This window comes from Dermacentor silvarum, chromosome 2 (assembly GCF_013339745.2).
Source record: "Dermacentor silvarum isolate Dsil-2018 chromosome 2, BIME_Dsil_1.4, whole genome shotgun sequence".
NCBI classification, from domain to species: Eukaryota; Metazoa; Arthropoda; class Arachnida; order Ixodida; family Ixodidae; genus Dermacentor; species Dermacentor silvarum.
This window is the reverse complement of record NC_051155.1, coordinates 209,584,889-209,601,497: the sequence shown is the minus strand read 5'-3', so window position 1 is coordinate 209,601,497 and position 16,609 is coordinate 209,584,889. Positions and strand designations below refer to the sequence as shown.

At 43.0% G+C, this 16,609-nt stretch overlaps 1 protein-coding gene across 1 annotated transcript in view; it reads right to left on the bottom strand.

The window, feature by feature from the left end:
* The window catches only part of LOC119442518 (chromodomain-helicase-DNA-binding protein 1-like), a 71,071-nt gene that overhangs the window by 37,579 nt on the left and 16,883 nt on the right, over positions 1-16,609 (bottom strand). The window contains exons 7-17 of the mRNA XM_037707425.2: positions 15,908-16,136; positions 13,999-14,099; positions 8,738-8,919; positions 8,062-8,189; positions 7,186-7,402; positions 6,588-6,677; positions 6,163-6,353; positions 4,752-4,940; positions 2,919-3,072; positions 1,242-1,466; positions 650-799 (exon numbers count right to left, since the gene is read on the bottom strand). Of these exons, the coding sequence (XP_037563353.1) occupies positions 650-799; positions 1,242-1,466; positions 2,919-3,072; positions 4,752-4,940; positions 6,163-6,353; positions 6,588-6,677; positions 7,186-7,402; positions 8,062-8,189; positions 8,738-8,919; positions 13,999-14,099; positions 15,908-16,136 (1,856 nt within the window). The remainder of the gene's footprint in view (positions 1-649; positions 800-1,241; positions 1,467-2,918; positions 3,073-4,751; positions 4,941-6,162; positions 6,354-6,587; positions 6,678-7,185; positions 7,403-8,061; positions 8,190-8,737; positions 8,920-13,998; positions 14,100-15,907; positions 16,137-16,609) is intronic.

Sequence of the window (16,609 nt, the reverse complement as noted above, 5' to 3'; positions counted from 1 at the left end):
TCTTGTAAAGCAGCACTGAAGGCTTGTTTTTGGCAGGAAAGCAAGCAGGAAAGGTCCCTTTCAAACGAGATTGAGATGGCCTGGCTTATGACAAGCAGTTCTGGAATGACGAACGGCACAAAATAGGTCATTCATAGCTCTTTCATGGGAGAAACTGAGCATTTCATAGGATAAATAAATAGTGTTTTCTTCCTCAACAATGCATCGCTTTGAGCTAGTTTTTTGTCAGCAGGTACATTGTGACACAGAGGTAAGAAAAATAACAAAAATGAAAAATTGATCTTTTTATTGAATTTTTTGGCTCCGAGACCTATGTCCCCTCCCTCAAAAAAAAAGAAAAAGAAAAAGGACCCAAAAGGCTTGTGTTTTGATGGTTGTCAAGTCATTTAGTCACAGACCAAACAACAGCAACTGACAACCAGCTGCAAGTGCCTGATCATTACAAGCTCACCTGTGCGTTTGTGAAAAGGAAACGCTCACGTTGCTCACAGCCTGGACAACTAGCGACACACTGTCAGCACAACTGTGACCTCTGAATGTTTCAGTACCTCAATGCAACGCAATGCATGTAAGACTAGCATCATGCAAATTCATAACTACTGGAAGTCATGAATACACATCCCAATTTCAGTTTACAGTCCCTATATACCTGATTTTTCTGGCCAATTCTGTGAGCTCTGGCCTGAGCCTGGAGGTCATTCTGCGGATTCCAATCACTGTCGAAGATCACCACCGTGTCTGCCGTCGCAAGGTTGATACCCAGTCCACCTGCCCTTGTGGAGAGCAGGAAACAGAAGTCCTAGCAGGAAGGCAAACAAATCACTTGTCAGGATTGAAACATTAATATTAACTGCAGCATGCAAAAATCACTTACTGGTTGAAGCTCATTCAACGATTAGTACTGTTTGTGGGCCACAACAGTATTTGAGCACCAAAATGAACAAAAGGTATGCAATTACATGCAGTTCTTAGCACTTTACTAATAATCTCAATTTATCTTTACGTTAAAATGCAACCAGATGAGATTCCCAGACAGTATCAATGCTCTACAGCTGGCTTTACCACCATTGCTCCAGAAGGGCAAAGCGACATAACCAAAGCATGTGCAACTTTGAAGAAACTGAATAAATTTGATTTGAAGACACACATTTAGAACTGGCCATTAAACATGTGAATGATGAATCAGCAGGCCAGACCGACCATAGTAATATGTGCTGATATGCCATGCACTGCCCACTAACCTGCGATGCATCGGCGTTGAAGTGGTCAAGGGCTTGTCGCCTAAGCTCGCCCTTGATGGAGCCATCAAGGCGCTGAAAGGGGAACCTACGCATCTGAAGGTAGTCCGCTATGATATCCAGCATGCGCACCATCTGGGAGAACACCAGCACTCGGTGGCCTGTCTCCCGCAGCCGGCACAGCAGCTTGTCCAGCAACAGTAGTTTTCCACTGCCACGAATTATTTGCTGCAGCAAGGACAACAGGTTTAACGACAACAAGCTGAGCCACTGGGTCTTTAGATATAACTTAAAATCATCTATGCCTAGTTAATTACTGATTATGGAATACCAAACTTCTGGTAAATAAATCTACACTTGACCAAAATGTGGAAAACATAAAAATACACCAAGAAACTAAAACTTGAACTACCGCACTTACTCGCAGAATGAACTCACTAGTGTAATGAACGAACCTCCCACTTTTCTAATCAAAATGTTTGTTTTTTTCTCCCACGTAATAAACGCACCCTGAACTTTAAAGGGAAATGAGACATCCACCCAAATGTATTTCTACAAAGGAAACCCATACGGGTTCCTCGAAAGAAAAGCCTCGCAGTTGAAGAAAAATTCGTCCAGGTCCGGGACTCGAACCTGGGACCACCGCCTTTCCGGGGCAGCCGCTCTACCATCTGAGCTAACCAGGCGGCTAGCAGATGGCAGGGCGAAGTCGAATTTGTCGACAACTCGAAGCAAAGGCAAGTGTATAACGTAATAGTTCAGCGGAAACCCGCTAGGTGGAGAGAAGTAATTAAAAGGAAAATGAGACATCCACCCAAATGTAGCAATACCCTGAACTTGCTGCCGTGAAGTAGGAGAGACACAGTACGATTTGGCGTTCGATATGGCGCCAGGAGGGTACGATTATATCGGACGCCAAATCGTACCATGTGTCTCCTACTTTTATTACGACAGCAATCATATGGACACTCCAGGCGCATTTTTGCCGTCGGCATCAACGATCGCGGCTCTATCTCTCGCGTTCGAGGGAGGAAAGCGGGGTGGAAATGCACCATATTTTGTTGCGCGCATGGCGCCGGTGAGAGGGGAGGTAGGCAGTGCAGCAACTGCACATTGCGCGGCCGCGCGCGCCCTATCTTGAAAGCGAATTGCGTTGGGGGCTGAGTCTAGGTGCGACGGCGGCTTATACCTTTGTGCGTGCTCCGTTATCGCACCTCAGTTTGCGTTGAAGCGATACACGACACGAAGCACTTCGCTCGCTGTTGCTGCCGTACTTCCTCACGCAGCGTTTTGACAGCAAGTGTCTGCGGTCATCGAGTGTGATGTGTTCATGTTTGCCTGTGCACGCTGACACTATGGTTATTAATTTACATAGTTAGCGAATGTTTCCAAGTTTATACGGCCGATAAAACTACTATCCTTACTTCGTATAGCTGTCTACACATTTGCTATCACAATCAATGGTTCGCCTTTCTGACGAAACTGCAACTTTTTGAGAAGTGGCAAAAAATTGCTGAAAATTTTACCCCGCATAATGAATGCATCCCCCAACTTTGCACATATTTCCTGGGAAAAAAAAGTGCGTTCATTATGCGAGTAAATACAGTATCTTTCACAGCGCCTAGAATTTCAACAGCAAGTCACTCCTCATAAAAATAAGAGTCCTGCAGTGACACACACCTGCAGTGCATCCAAGTTGTTAGGATTGTCAGGTGGTCGAATGAGCATGGCGTGGTTGCAGCATTTCTTTAGCTCCATCATGATGTTGATGAAACCAGATTGGGACCCCTTCAGGCCCTTTGTAAGTGCCTTGTAGTTTTTCGTCAGAATCCACCTGAAACCAGGACACATACTTAAGCACCCACATAAAGAAAACATATAAACAAATACAGTTAAACCTTGATATAATGAATTCGGAAAAATTGGCACTTTACTTCGCTATATCAAAATTCTACTTTTTATGCAAATAAGTACAGTCATCGACGGACTATGCACTGACAGCCATGGGCAACCACAGCTGGACTAGAGAAGCAGACACAGGCTTATTTGCTTCAAGCGCACACTTTATAGTGTTACCATGCGCTCGTCCCTGCCCCCTATCATAATAAATGCCGTAATTACTTGAAAATGGGTCAAACATGAATATAGGTAGACTCTTAAATATTCAACTCGCCGAGAAAAAAAGATTACTTCAAATATAGGTCGACCGATTTGTCTTTAGAAAAACATGACATGACACACCTTTATTTAACATAAACACTGCTTCTAAATCTCCCTAGTCCATGTCACAAACTGCTTTCTCGTTGGAACTGCCAGAGAAGTCATATTGTCAGATGCTTTGCAGGCATCTCGGCACCCCAAATGTAGTCATTAGTGATGTTGAGTGCACAGCATTTCTTAAAGCCAGTCTGCATAACCTCCAGACTAGTTATAACGGTGCATGTGACAGAGGAACTCAGTTAGCTTGGTATTTTGCTAGTTTTGTTCACAAATATAGGTCAAGACTTTTTTAGTCATGAATATAGGTTGATAGCTCATGCTAGGTAATATTTAAAAAAAAAAAAAAGGTTGACCTACCGTATTTACTCGCGTAATGAACACACTCGCATAATGAACGCACCCTCAACGTTAGTCGTCAAAATTTTGATTTTTTTTCTCTCGCGTAATAAACGCGCCCTGAACTTGCTGCCGTGAAGTAGGAGAGACACAGTACGATTTGGCGTTCGATATGGCGTCAAGCGGGTACAATTATATCGGACGCCGATTCGGATGCCAAATCGTACCGTGTCTCCTCATTTTATTGCGACAGCAATCATATGGACACTCCAGGCGCATTTTTGCCGTCAGCACCAACGATCGTGGCTCTATCTCTCACGTTCGAGGGAGGAAAGCGGGGTGGAAACACGCCACAGGGAGGCAGCGCAGCAACTGCACATTGCACGGCCGCGCACACCCTATCTTGAAAGCGAATTGCGTCGAGAGCCGAGTCTAGGTGCGAAGGCGGCTCATACCTTTGTGCGTGCTCCGTTATTGCAGCTCAGTTTGCATTAAAGCAATACACGGCACGAAGGTCACTTTCCTTGCTGTTGCTGCCGCGCTTCCTCACACCAGCGTTTCGACAATAAGCGTCCGCGGTCATCGAGTGTGATTGGTTCATGGTTGCCTGTGCGCGCTGACACCATGCTCGTTAAATTACTTTGCAAGTTTATACGGCCGATAAAACTATTATCCTTACTTCGTGTAACTCTCTACGCATTTGCAATCGCAATCGATGGTTCGCCTTTCGGGCGAAACTGCGACTTCTTGAGAGGTGGCCGCGGAAAAAAAAATTGCTCAAAATTTTACCCTGCATAATAAACGCACCCCCAACTTTGCGCATATTTTTCGGGAAAAAAAAAGGTGCGTCCATTATGCGAGTAAATACGGTATATTCGAATAAATATAATACTACATGCGTGTGTGTGTATGTATGTGTGCATCTTCAGCAATAAGACAAGGTTGAGGAATACTTGCTTGTAATACTGCTTCTGCACAGTAGTCATTTCCACCCGAAGGATGCGCTCAACTTTTGCCGGCAGCGACTTCTCTACATCTTTCTTGACACGCCGCAGAAGGAATGGCTCAAGCTGCTTATGCAGCTTTGTGTAGCCCTTGTCAGCACTCTCCTTGTGCTCTGCCTCAAAGTCCTCCCAAGAATCAAACCTGTAAGAAAATAATAAATGATGACCTCCCTCTGCCTTGCCCACCGCTGTCCATCCTTATCATAATGCCGGGCAACATCAAGAATGCCAATGTGCGGGGTCCTATAGAAGGCCATGTCAATGGTGATGTTATAAGCACCTTTTACACTTGTTTTGTAGGCCCAGTACCCTTAACAAGAACCAGCAAGCCTTCCATACTTAACCCTTTAAGGACGAGGCACATAAATACCCAGAAACATTTTTTTATTTTCTACCTAAATGTGCAAAACACATCAAGAATAAGCACAATCAACAAAAAGAAAAATTTGTTCGCTGAAATTTTTGCAGCAATAAGAGGAAAACCCCAGGCAGGAAACTGGAGATGGGCTTCACCCCAAGCCACTTGAGGCTTCGTTTTCAATTTGTATAGACAGCTCTCGTCATATGTGAACCATAGGTGCACATTTCATTGCTTTACATCACATGGGTGACACCACTGCAGCTGTATATCTTGCACTGGCCTTTCCCGTCTGACCTTGCTTTCAAAATACAGTGAGTCGCATGCCAAACTTCGTCCAGTGTTCCTGCTCTAAACCAGCAAATGACGCTTGCTGCCTGTCAATCAGTGTTAGCCAAAGACATTTAGCCAGAAATTTTGTACTCAATACTGAAAGTCTGCAAGAAAAAAAATTTTGTATGTTGTCCGTAAGGCAACACTCGTCAATAAAGGGTTAAGAGCCAACAGATCACATTTCATGTGTCGTTAATATACTTTATGAAATTAAGACTGCTGGCCCTAAGAGTTATGCGAGCGATTCACACGAGTACTTGATGCCTACACAAGCTGTGAAACTGAAACCCTTTGGAAGCAAGAATTTGACCCATTGTAATTTCAGACCGCTTATCACAGCTTTAGTTGCAGCAGCAGCCACAATGATTAAAGAAAAGCACCGCCAATTTACACAAGTCTGCAGGCTACAGACATTCACAAGGAAAAACAGTACGGTGATAAATTGGGCTAGTTAATGGTGTTTGTTGCTCTTGTAATGTGTCGAGTATAACTAACCACCACGACAAGGATAACAAAGCGTGCTCTGTCCTCATCTGGTGTGTCCTTTCGTGGTTGTTAGTTCTACTCGGCGCATCACAAGATGAAGGAAACACAGGCTCAGACACAGCCACCACTGTGCAGGCTAGCTGAACCAGTTAAATTTATATTTATTAAAACAAGCAAAAAAACTTACTTTTGCGGCATGATGAAGTGAAGGAGTGCCCAGAGTTCCTTCAATGAGTTCTGTAGTGGTGTGCCAGTAATGAGGAGGCGGTGATTTGTGTCAAAGTCAAAGAGTGACTTGTACAGAAGGGAGTCATCATTCTTGAGCCTGTGTGCCTCATCAACTCCCAGAACAGCCCAGCTGACATTGCCCAAGAAGCCCTGAAAATGAAAGGCACAAGCTCCGACTGAGCAAGAGCACAAGCATGAGGGTGCATCTGCAGCCTGAAGCAATGGCTGTGCCCCTCCCATGCAAAACATACAGATTCAAAGAATGTATAATGAAACCAGTTTGGTACATTAACAGTCCCTGCTTCACACGACAATACTTTCTCTACAGTGATATCAATGAAAAGCTGTTAAGGATAAAAATTCAGCAAAGCAGTAAGTACTCACTTTGTCCTTCAGAAGAATCTCGTATGTGGTCAGAATAGCATTGAATTTCAGCCTCTTGTTGCCTGGATGGCACCATTCATGCTCACGAATCTGAAACAACATATTGCCATGTGCTTTCACCATGCAACCTAAAGCATAATTCATGTACTGTGGCCTCACAATGATGCTCCTCACAAATGAACGAAAAAGTGCTTCAAGCTTCCTTTTCTTTTGTGACAATATCCTAATTGCCATGGCCAACATTTGTGGAAACAGCAATGAAACGTTCTGCACTGATAGCAGTCGCATCACACACAAACCAGCAAGCAGCGGAAGCAGTTTTCAGCAGCAAATGCAGCAGCTTCAAGACAAAGTGCCTAGCATCTGATGGTGCAAATACACTAATAAACTGGGCACGTGCCCCTTGCCTTTCAGAAAGTTTTGGTATTGGACAGAGAAGTCTGAAGCCACTGTTTTGCAGTAATCAATGCTTCAGTACTGATTAGGTGTTCCCTTTCATATTGACGCACACTCAACACTCTTGTTAAATTTTCAGCCAGTATTATCAGCATGAGATGAGTATTCAGGTTCACCAAGATCAAATACTTATTGTCCCTACCATGGTGCGAGAAGAGACGTCTCCAAGATAGACGACAACATTCATGTCAGGCGACCATTGAGCAAATTCCTTCTGCCAGGACGCCAATGTGGAGAGTGGCACAACCAGCAGAAAAGGCCCGTAAAGGGCATGATGATTGAACAGATATGTCAGGAAGCTGATGGTTTGAATTGTTTTGCCCAAGCCCATCTCGTCTGCCAGGATCACTCCATTCTCCCTGCACAAATACAATAAGTCAAACATTATTACATTTTTCTCTCACAGCTACAGTGTTTGCTTAGCACTTGCACACTGTCAGTGTAGAACATACAAAGTCATCAGCCACAAAGTTTAGCAATGTTGTGGCTCCCTCGCATCAGTCACATCCACAAACTACTGCATTTACTCATTTACTACAGAGAGAAACTTTTGCTGGGAAAAAATATTGACCGGTGGACTAAAATCGAGTTGAAGTCTAGGTTGTGATGAACAGACTCTATCCTCCTCATTAAATCTGCCCCACACAGCACACTATCTGTATGCAGAAATGTGTTGTATGCACAATACATGTTACACTGCACACATTAAATGTAGATGTTGCATAATTTGACAGAAGTAGCCAAGGCTTCCGGTGCACCTACCTCTGTTCAATGCAAAAGGTACGTTCTATAGAACAAAGCAACTCGTCAATAAAAATAGCCTTTTCCTGCACAAAAGCACCGCAGCTGGTTATTATTCACACAGGATCCAAAAGCAGTCATCAAGCACCATGCTTGCATGATTACTTTCCCAGTTGCTGTGTTCTGTGCCATGCTTTTAGTGAAAGTCATGTCATCTAGATTCGACCGCAACTGTATAACACAAAAGTGTACAGAAGTCTGTGGAAAGACAACTCACTTGCACCACGAGTTGGCCAACCAGTTCAGGCCTTCTAACTGGTAGTCCCTGAGCTCAAGCTTCCCAGGTCCACCAATGTACGATGGCTGGGTCTTCAGCGGGGCAAACTTAGGACGTACCTTCAGCACCTGCAAGTGTTTTCAGCAGTTAACAGTAAGATCATCTGGCACCAATAAGCATGCACAGTCAAAGACACTCTAAAATGTAGGAACCTGCTGGTTCTTACTCCCCCACCTACTATGAAAGCAAGGCAAAGGTTTGTGATTATATGTGAGCACATAAGAAAGCTCAGCCTGTCAGCAGTGACTCAAAAATGAGTGTCTAAGAGGAGGCTACAAAAATCCAACAGCTAAACATTAGCAAGGTCTAGAAGTAGGCTTTAAAAGATGCACAAGAACTCGCAGAAACACTGCAATATTTCAGATTAAGTTTTGTTCCCTAGCATACAAAGCATAAAAAAGCACAGAACCCTTTTTATATATTTTTTTTCTTTACCAGTAGACTGCTACCAGCCATTAGATAATTACGATGCATGTTTACAGTAACCACTTTTATATGACCATAGCGGATAATCATTTAGCCAGTGGTGAATAAAAGCAGTGCTCTGAAAGCACGCTGCCCCTCGCCAAAAGGATGTCAAACTAGCAGCACCAAAAGGAAGGCAAGATGCTCGCACCTTGCACACTTTACTAGGTATCTTCTGGGATTTCTGCCGGGCGTGGTACTGGTCAATGACGTGCTGGAACTTGCGCTTGATCAGGTTACCGTCTTCCCAGGTGCAGTCCGAGTAGGGCAGGCCATCCCACTTGCACAGGTAGTCCATCTGCTCAGCCTCTCCACTTTTGGCCGGGGCATGTGCTACTCAAAAGACACACGAAAAAAGAATTCCATAGATTCCAAAGCCGCTTTCAAAAGTCCTAAATGCCATAGTTTCCAGACTACAGTCTGCAGACTATACATGTTTAAACTGTCGGATATCTAAGCTAAGCGAACTATCTAAGGTGCAGACTACACAGAATTGTTTCTTTCAAAATTGCTGCTAACTGGCAGGGCTGTCTACCTCCACGGATGTCCCTAGCAGACGTCCTCACAAAAAAAAAAAAAGCCTGATAACCTGCGCCCGACTTCTACAACACATGCACACAACCTTGGTTATAGTACCTGTTCTGCCAGTTTCACTCCACATGCAAGTTTCGAATGTTAAAATTAAATTATGGGGTTTTACGTGCCAAAACCACGATCTGATTATGAGACACGCCGTAGTGGGGGACTCCGGAAATTTGGACCACCTGAGGTTCTTTAACGTGCACCTAAATCTAAGTACACGGGTGTTTTCCCATCCGTGAATGTACTAAGAGTGGGCAAATTCAATAGATTTTACTTTACCCGAAAATTGACCCATGTAGGCTATACAACTCCTACACAGACTGTAGTCTGAAAAATTACAGCATGTAACTGGCTTAGCGCACATTAGCCAGCTGACAAGAGAACTCTAATAGAATTCAGTCGAACGTCTCTGCAACTTAGTCACATTTGACATCAAATTTCCTTCGTTATAACCGATATGCAGTTTAAGCATAAATTCGATACATGCTGATACTGGCAAGAAACATTTGATATACATTTCAACCTCAATATAACAAAGTCTGTTATATCGACAATTTGCTTCATCATATCAAAATTTTGTACTATTGAAATTTGACCTTTTATGCAAATAAGTACAGTCCCCAATGAATTTTTCTTAGATGGAAGGATCTGCAAAATTTTCTGAATTATAAGCAATCGAAAAATGCAAATGTGAATGAGAAAAGAAATTCCGATGAAAGATACGATGTTGGGATATCTTCACATGGGCAGTACAAATTAAGCGAAGCCAGCCACTCTGCCCCCGCGGCTGATAGTGTTGCCTGCAGTGGGACGACCCCCTCCTTTCTCCTTTCTCACACTGATGGCGCTCATCAAGCCACCATCCTTCTTGGCTCAGCCTCACATGCTTTCGCTTGCACCCGCAGTACAGTACATTCTACCAACAGGATATAACACACGGGGCGCGGATAGGATCTTATTGCACTGGGACTCTATACGGAACATGACGCAGCTCTGCTTCGACGGTCGCTTTAAGTGGTGCGGCGCGCGATTTGAGAGGTGCATTCGCAAGCAGCTAGCCGCTTTGTAATTCAACCATTTGACCATTGCTTCCATGGAAGTTTCCATTTATTGAATTTCCATAGTGAATTTCCATTTGTTCCATATTGAATTTCCTTATAATTCTGTATAAACACACTTCGTTATATTTGAGGTTCTAAATACATGGTGTTCTATGGACAGAAGTTACAAAAAGTTAAATACTTCGTTATATTGAAGTTTGTCATATCGAGGTTTAACTGTACTTTGTTGTATACGTGTTCGCTTTATGTGCTTTGACTGTAGTGACCATGAGGGCAGTTAACAAATAAGTGCCCTACTACAAAGCAAGTGTTTTTCATGCGTCCTAAAGACAATGGCATAAAATAATCTGCACAACTAGACAAAAAGGCACATGTGCAGATAGTATTACCAGTGCACCTTTTTGACCATAGGCATATGAACTCTGCATGCACAGCATGTGCCGGTGCCTGTCAACAAAGCAGAGTCCTGGGGGGATATTCTGCAGGTGTCCACTTGGTGAATGTGTCCATTTCATCTGCAGTGCTGATTGGCCTTCTGACGAATACCCCAGCCCAGCCAATCAGAACTTCATCAGACATGTTCACTAGGTGGACACCTACAGAATACCCTTGAGTACTAGTGCCCAATGGGCACTAGTATTCAAAAGCCACTAAAACATGTGTGTTATAAATGAGGTCAGTCTTATTCCGCAATGCTACATCAAGCTTCTGGTACACTCTTGTGTTCCAATTTTATTCCTAATTTTCCCATAATTTAAATCTATACAAGAATTACACAACATAACGTTTCAAGCCTATTCTGAGGACTACAGGACTTACCACCTTTCTTGTATATAAATAGTTACTCTTACAGCAAGAAAACTAAATAAGTAAGACAGGCACACAAGCCAGAGCTTCTGCAGTAGTGCACTTCAACACACTTTTAAATGCCCCCAAAAATCTGGCACACTAATCCATACGACAAACAACACCGAAAAGACAAAAAAAAAAAAAAAACCTCACATCCTGTTCTTTAAAGGCATAAGCCAGCACTGCAACAATTGTCTACTTCCACACACAAGAGTCAAAGTAAAAAAAAGGGGGGGGAAGGTGGGAGGCTGCTGGAGGTGATGGTGGTGGTGGAGGAAAGGGGGGAAAGGATGATGATTGCATGTTTACATGAATCCCAGCCTCAGCACAATGGTGTGCCTGATATTTGCATGGCACCCAATGCTTGCCAGATCAACACTGCAAACAAGCAGCTGCCACAACACTCACAGCTAGATGCACACGCTGAAATTGGCCGTAGCCTGTAAAAACATGACGGCCTTACCACATTCTTCAGCTAATTATTCAGTTCCCAAGTGTGGGCTAAAAAAAACGATTTTTCGTATTTAAATTCAGCCATTTCTCGGATGCTTCAAGTAGGGGTCCCGACAATGTGTTCTGCGCCTGCCTAACCTGATGCAGTTTTCTAACTCAAATTTCTTACTTGTTTTTTACAGACACAATTACTGTGACAAATGCTATCCTCACACTATTAACACACTTCAACGAAACATGCAAGCTGTTTCTAGGTTCCAAAGTATGCTAGAGCTATTCCTGAAGATGATGGCTTAAAGCAACTTCCTAGACACTGTCACAATCTGCAGCTGGAAGCATTTAGCCTCAAAGAACAATGGAGACTTGTTAATGTCCGAATTCCCTCACGTGTTGAACTGGTACAGGGCTTACAGCCCCATAAATGCCAATTTGTGGGCCTCATTATGCAATAGCTTCCTTGATAGTTGATGGCGGTGAATACAGACCAACTTTGGTAGATGATCATGTGTTGAATAGACGTGCAGTGAATATAGGCAGCTCTTCCAAACAGCAACAGCCCAACCAGCACTAACACAAAGTGCACCATAACCGCAACATGCATAAGGATGACTACTTGAAGCCTTGATAGAAGCAAGCAATAAACCCGATATTTAAGGTGTAAATGGAGGCCCTACGAATTAAATCCAGCCACCTAATCCACCACCATAAGCTAAATAATGTATGCAGATTCGTCGCCTTCTTAAAATTGCTGACCAGCAGGATAGAGCTATGTAAAACAATGTACCCGAATGACAAATAAAAGCTTCAAGGAAATGTTCTAACCATGATAAAAGACTTCTTGGTAGTAAGCAACATACAAGCTTGTGTATCTGAATGTTAAACCTCACAGGCTAACCAACGCTTCTTAACCTTTGCTTCAATTACACAATCCATACGTGCTATCTTTCATGGAAGCGCGAACTGGATGGATATCACACAGCTTCAGCTTTTGCTAGAGAGACTGATCAGAACGAGATTTCGCGTGACAAATTAATGTTGAGTCAAGACTGAGCAAGGCGATCTACCAAAGCTTAAAGCTAAGATGTTAATACATTAATACACTCCCCTACGACCTTGCAGAGAAAAGACTCACAAGAAAGACATGTTGATAGTGCAGTCTACTGAAAGTTTACAACACATGTAAGGATATAGATGAACTGATGGATGTCTACTTGCCGTTACACAAACCAGTCTGAAGCACTACAGGATATTCGAACCACCCACCATTTGGAGACTCAATCAAGACAAAAGCAATTCCTAATTCATTCTTGAGACTCAAGTACAGAGGAATTTCCTTATGCACATATAGGTTGCACCAAAAATAATTTGCTATGCCATTATCTTAAATCCCTAAAGCTCATAAAATGTGCACCAAAAATAATACTGAAAGTATTGCACTACAATGACAAAGCAAAGCCACTAATAAACGCACTAATAAACTAGAATCTGTGCAAAATTTCAAATGCAAATATCATCATGCATCACAAGATTTAGATCATGCTTTTTATGCTTCATTTCATGTGTTCCCACATTAAGTACTCCCATGAGAATTGTACTTACCACAAACTGACTTTAGCCACTTAAATTAAGCATCAGTCTAAATAAAGCTATGGTCAAAGATAGCAGCATGCCTCTAATTTTATCAGTGCCTTTCTAAGGTACTCAACATGTGCGGCAAAATTGAAATGCATGATTAGCTTTGGCTGCTTTCCAGAAAGCTAACAGCAGAGCCTACCAGAAGCGGGATAACCTGGCACTAACACGGACCAAAACAGCTTTATTGAATCCACTTGAACCTAGCACTAGCGGTCCCACATAAGCCAGTCCCCCCCCCCCCCCCTCAAAAAAATATTAACAATTAGAAACACATATGCATTAAAAAATTTAAAAAACGCACATTAAGGGTGCCACAGCTCTTCTGCATAGGCTATGCCGACTCCTGAACCTGCTAATACGACTTCTCAGTTAAAAACTCGTCGTTAAGGCTCCTGCATATGCAGCTTCTCATGGCGAATGAAAGACCCGTGAATTTCCGCAAATTGTCTCATCACCACTTTAAAACAGTGCCTACCACGCTCAACTTAGGCCAGTCAATATCCTTGCCTCACGATGCTTCTTTTCCTCGTCATGCGATTGCCACCACCGACATCAAGATACCAACACGAGCACAGGCACATCTGCCATGCAACCATTAGCAAGCAGGCGAAGCTGCACAGCCACTCTTGAGGTAAGCACCTGATCATGTGACAGCCACTTTTGCTTATCTATTTTTCTAGCCTCTTCACATTTTCAGTTTTTGCAAGCACTGCTCTCGGAGGGGGCCGACATGCGCGTCATGCGAGGCTTGTAAACATGCAAGCATGGCATCCAAATGAGAATGAGAGGGGGGAAATGGGGGCACCTTCATGGGGGAGTGGTCGGCACTCACAAATAATCCTCTCCACCTCCATGTGCTTGAACTGCAGCTCCTCGGAGAGCTCCTGCTGGCACTCGTAGTACTCAACGTCCTCAGGGCAGGCACTGTCACGCCTGCAAAGTAGGCAGAGACGAAAGAGCGTGCGCGCATGGGCACATCAGTGAGTCACTTACAAGTGAGCTTTTTTTCAATGGGAGCGGTGCCCTCACAGAAGCTGCTGAAAACAATCCCCATGAGGCAAAGCATCCCACAACACTGATTTCTATGGGCCCTGGTCTTTCCCACTTTTCACAAATTATTGTGCTTAGAATTCCCCAACAAAGCGCATATTGCCACTTGTGATAAAAGAAAGAAGTGGCGATTCGCCAGTCGCTACAAATTTACAAACCAGCTATCTGTCATTTGTCAGCCCTAGTGCGATCGAAATTAGAGTATGCGTGCTCTGTGTGGGACCCGGGCCTCGAAACCCTTACTAATCAATTAGAATCGGTACAGAATCGCAGTGCCTGTTATATATTATGTAACGTCTCCCGCACTGCTAGCGAAATGGCAATGAAAAGTACCTTGAACCTTCCTAGTCTTTCCCTTCGTAGAAAACTTTCGCGAATGATAACCTTTCACAAGATTTATTACCACAATCATCAGCTAAAAGAGGATCTTCTTTCTGAGCCATCATTCATATGACCTCGCACAGATCATCGCCATAAGGTACGCATTCCATATTGCCAGACTAATGAGCACTTTAACTCTTTTGTGCCAAAGACGGCTAGCGATTGGAACCACCTGCCCACCTCTGTTGCCGATATATCTGAAACGCGTTTATTTAAAACTTATGCTGAAAACTATGTGTTCGCCTAATCTGTCTTGTTCCTAATCTGATTTGCATTTAACCTAAACTTACTTTTTCGTTGCTGTATACGATAATGTTTTCTTTTGTGTACACCATATTGTTTCCATTTGTGGCAAGGACAGCAAGCATTGGAACCACCTACTCGCCTGTGTTGCTGATATTTCTGACACGTAATTTTTTTAACTACCGCAGAAAACTATGTATTTGCCTAATCTGCCTTGTAACCAATGTGATCTTGTATTTCGCTTAAACATACATTTCCTCGTTGCGGATACCATTTGTTTTATTTTTGCTGCATTATGAATTTTTTTTTATACCACTCCCTTCTGTAACGTCCCCTGGCCCTTGAAGGTATTGAAATTATTTATAAATAAATAAATAAATAAATAAATAAATAAATAAATAAATAAATTTCGAACTGCAGTGAGTGGCAAATCATGGTAAATAACACAAACAGACACACCACACAGGATGTATGGTGTGTCCTGTGTGATGTATCGTCCTGTGTGGTGTATCTTATTTACGCTGATTAGTGTCACTCAGCACAGTTTAAAATGAATGAACACAATATAGCCCAGTTCATCGCCTTACTCGCTATTTGTCCCAGTTTTTTCCCGAATGTTATGTACTGAAACTGATTCCCAAAGGGATACCGAGCTCAACCATGTGTCTCATGTATTCTAGTGGAACCTCGTTGATACGCTTCTGCGTAATACGTTATTCAGGATGATAAGTTTTTTCTTTTCCCGATAATACTATTTGGTTGGATAATGGCATTGGATGAAATGACTTTCGGATGATACGCTTTATTTCCCGGTTCCTATAAAGATCCTATTAACGAGATTACACTGTTGCTACTGTTGCTATTTGGTAAAATTTTGTATTTTGAAAACCAGTGGTCCGCATGAAGTTACCAGTTTCCTGTGTTCAATGGGAAATAAATACGTACTCCACGCAAGATGTCCAGTAGAGGAACTTTTAATAACACAAGGCAGGTAGTTCCAGGTTTAGCCTCACTTTCATAAAACACGCTGCACAGCTCAGGCGGCAAGTAGAGAAAGACAGACTTACCAGAGCCGAAGGTCATCCTCTCGCTTGATATAGTTTTCCAACTTCTTGAGGCCCTTGACCTTCTGCTCTTGCAGTGTCTGCATGCTCTCCCATGTGTTGTGGAGGTGCGACCAGCCCTTCCATTTGATCAGGTACTGCGTTTCTTTCTCGTCGTCTGGCAGCTCGGCTGCACCAGCATTGGGGTCCCCAAATTCTTCCACCGCATACACCGTGGTTGTGGCTCCCGTGGCTACATGCAGAAGAATATGATTAGATTCTTCTTCTAAAGACACACAGGAATGACACTTCTATCCAAAAGTGTGCTACTTGAAACAGAAGGGCATAAAGCTTTAGGTGTGCAAACATTACTGTACAGACAGCGTCAACCAGTGCATTATCTACCTGTAAGAGAAGCAACCAAGCAGGTGTTGTGCCATAATGAAGACCATAATATAGTTTTATGGCTGTGCACACTAGGAACTAGCCTTTGTGATCCAGAGCTCTAACACAGTTACCAAGTCTACAACACCAGGCAATAGCAATGAATTTTCCATAACACATAATTTGTTATGAATAAGATATAGTCAGTTGACACAGCTTCATGTTTCAAGTAACTGTTGTAGGCTATGGTCATGTGCTAGCTTCTTAGTCCCTTGAAGCGTAAAGGTACTTTTTTTTTTTTTCAAAAATGCTTGCTTAATTAAAACAGTTTAGAATAAAAAG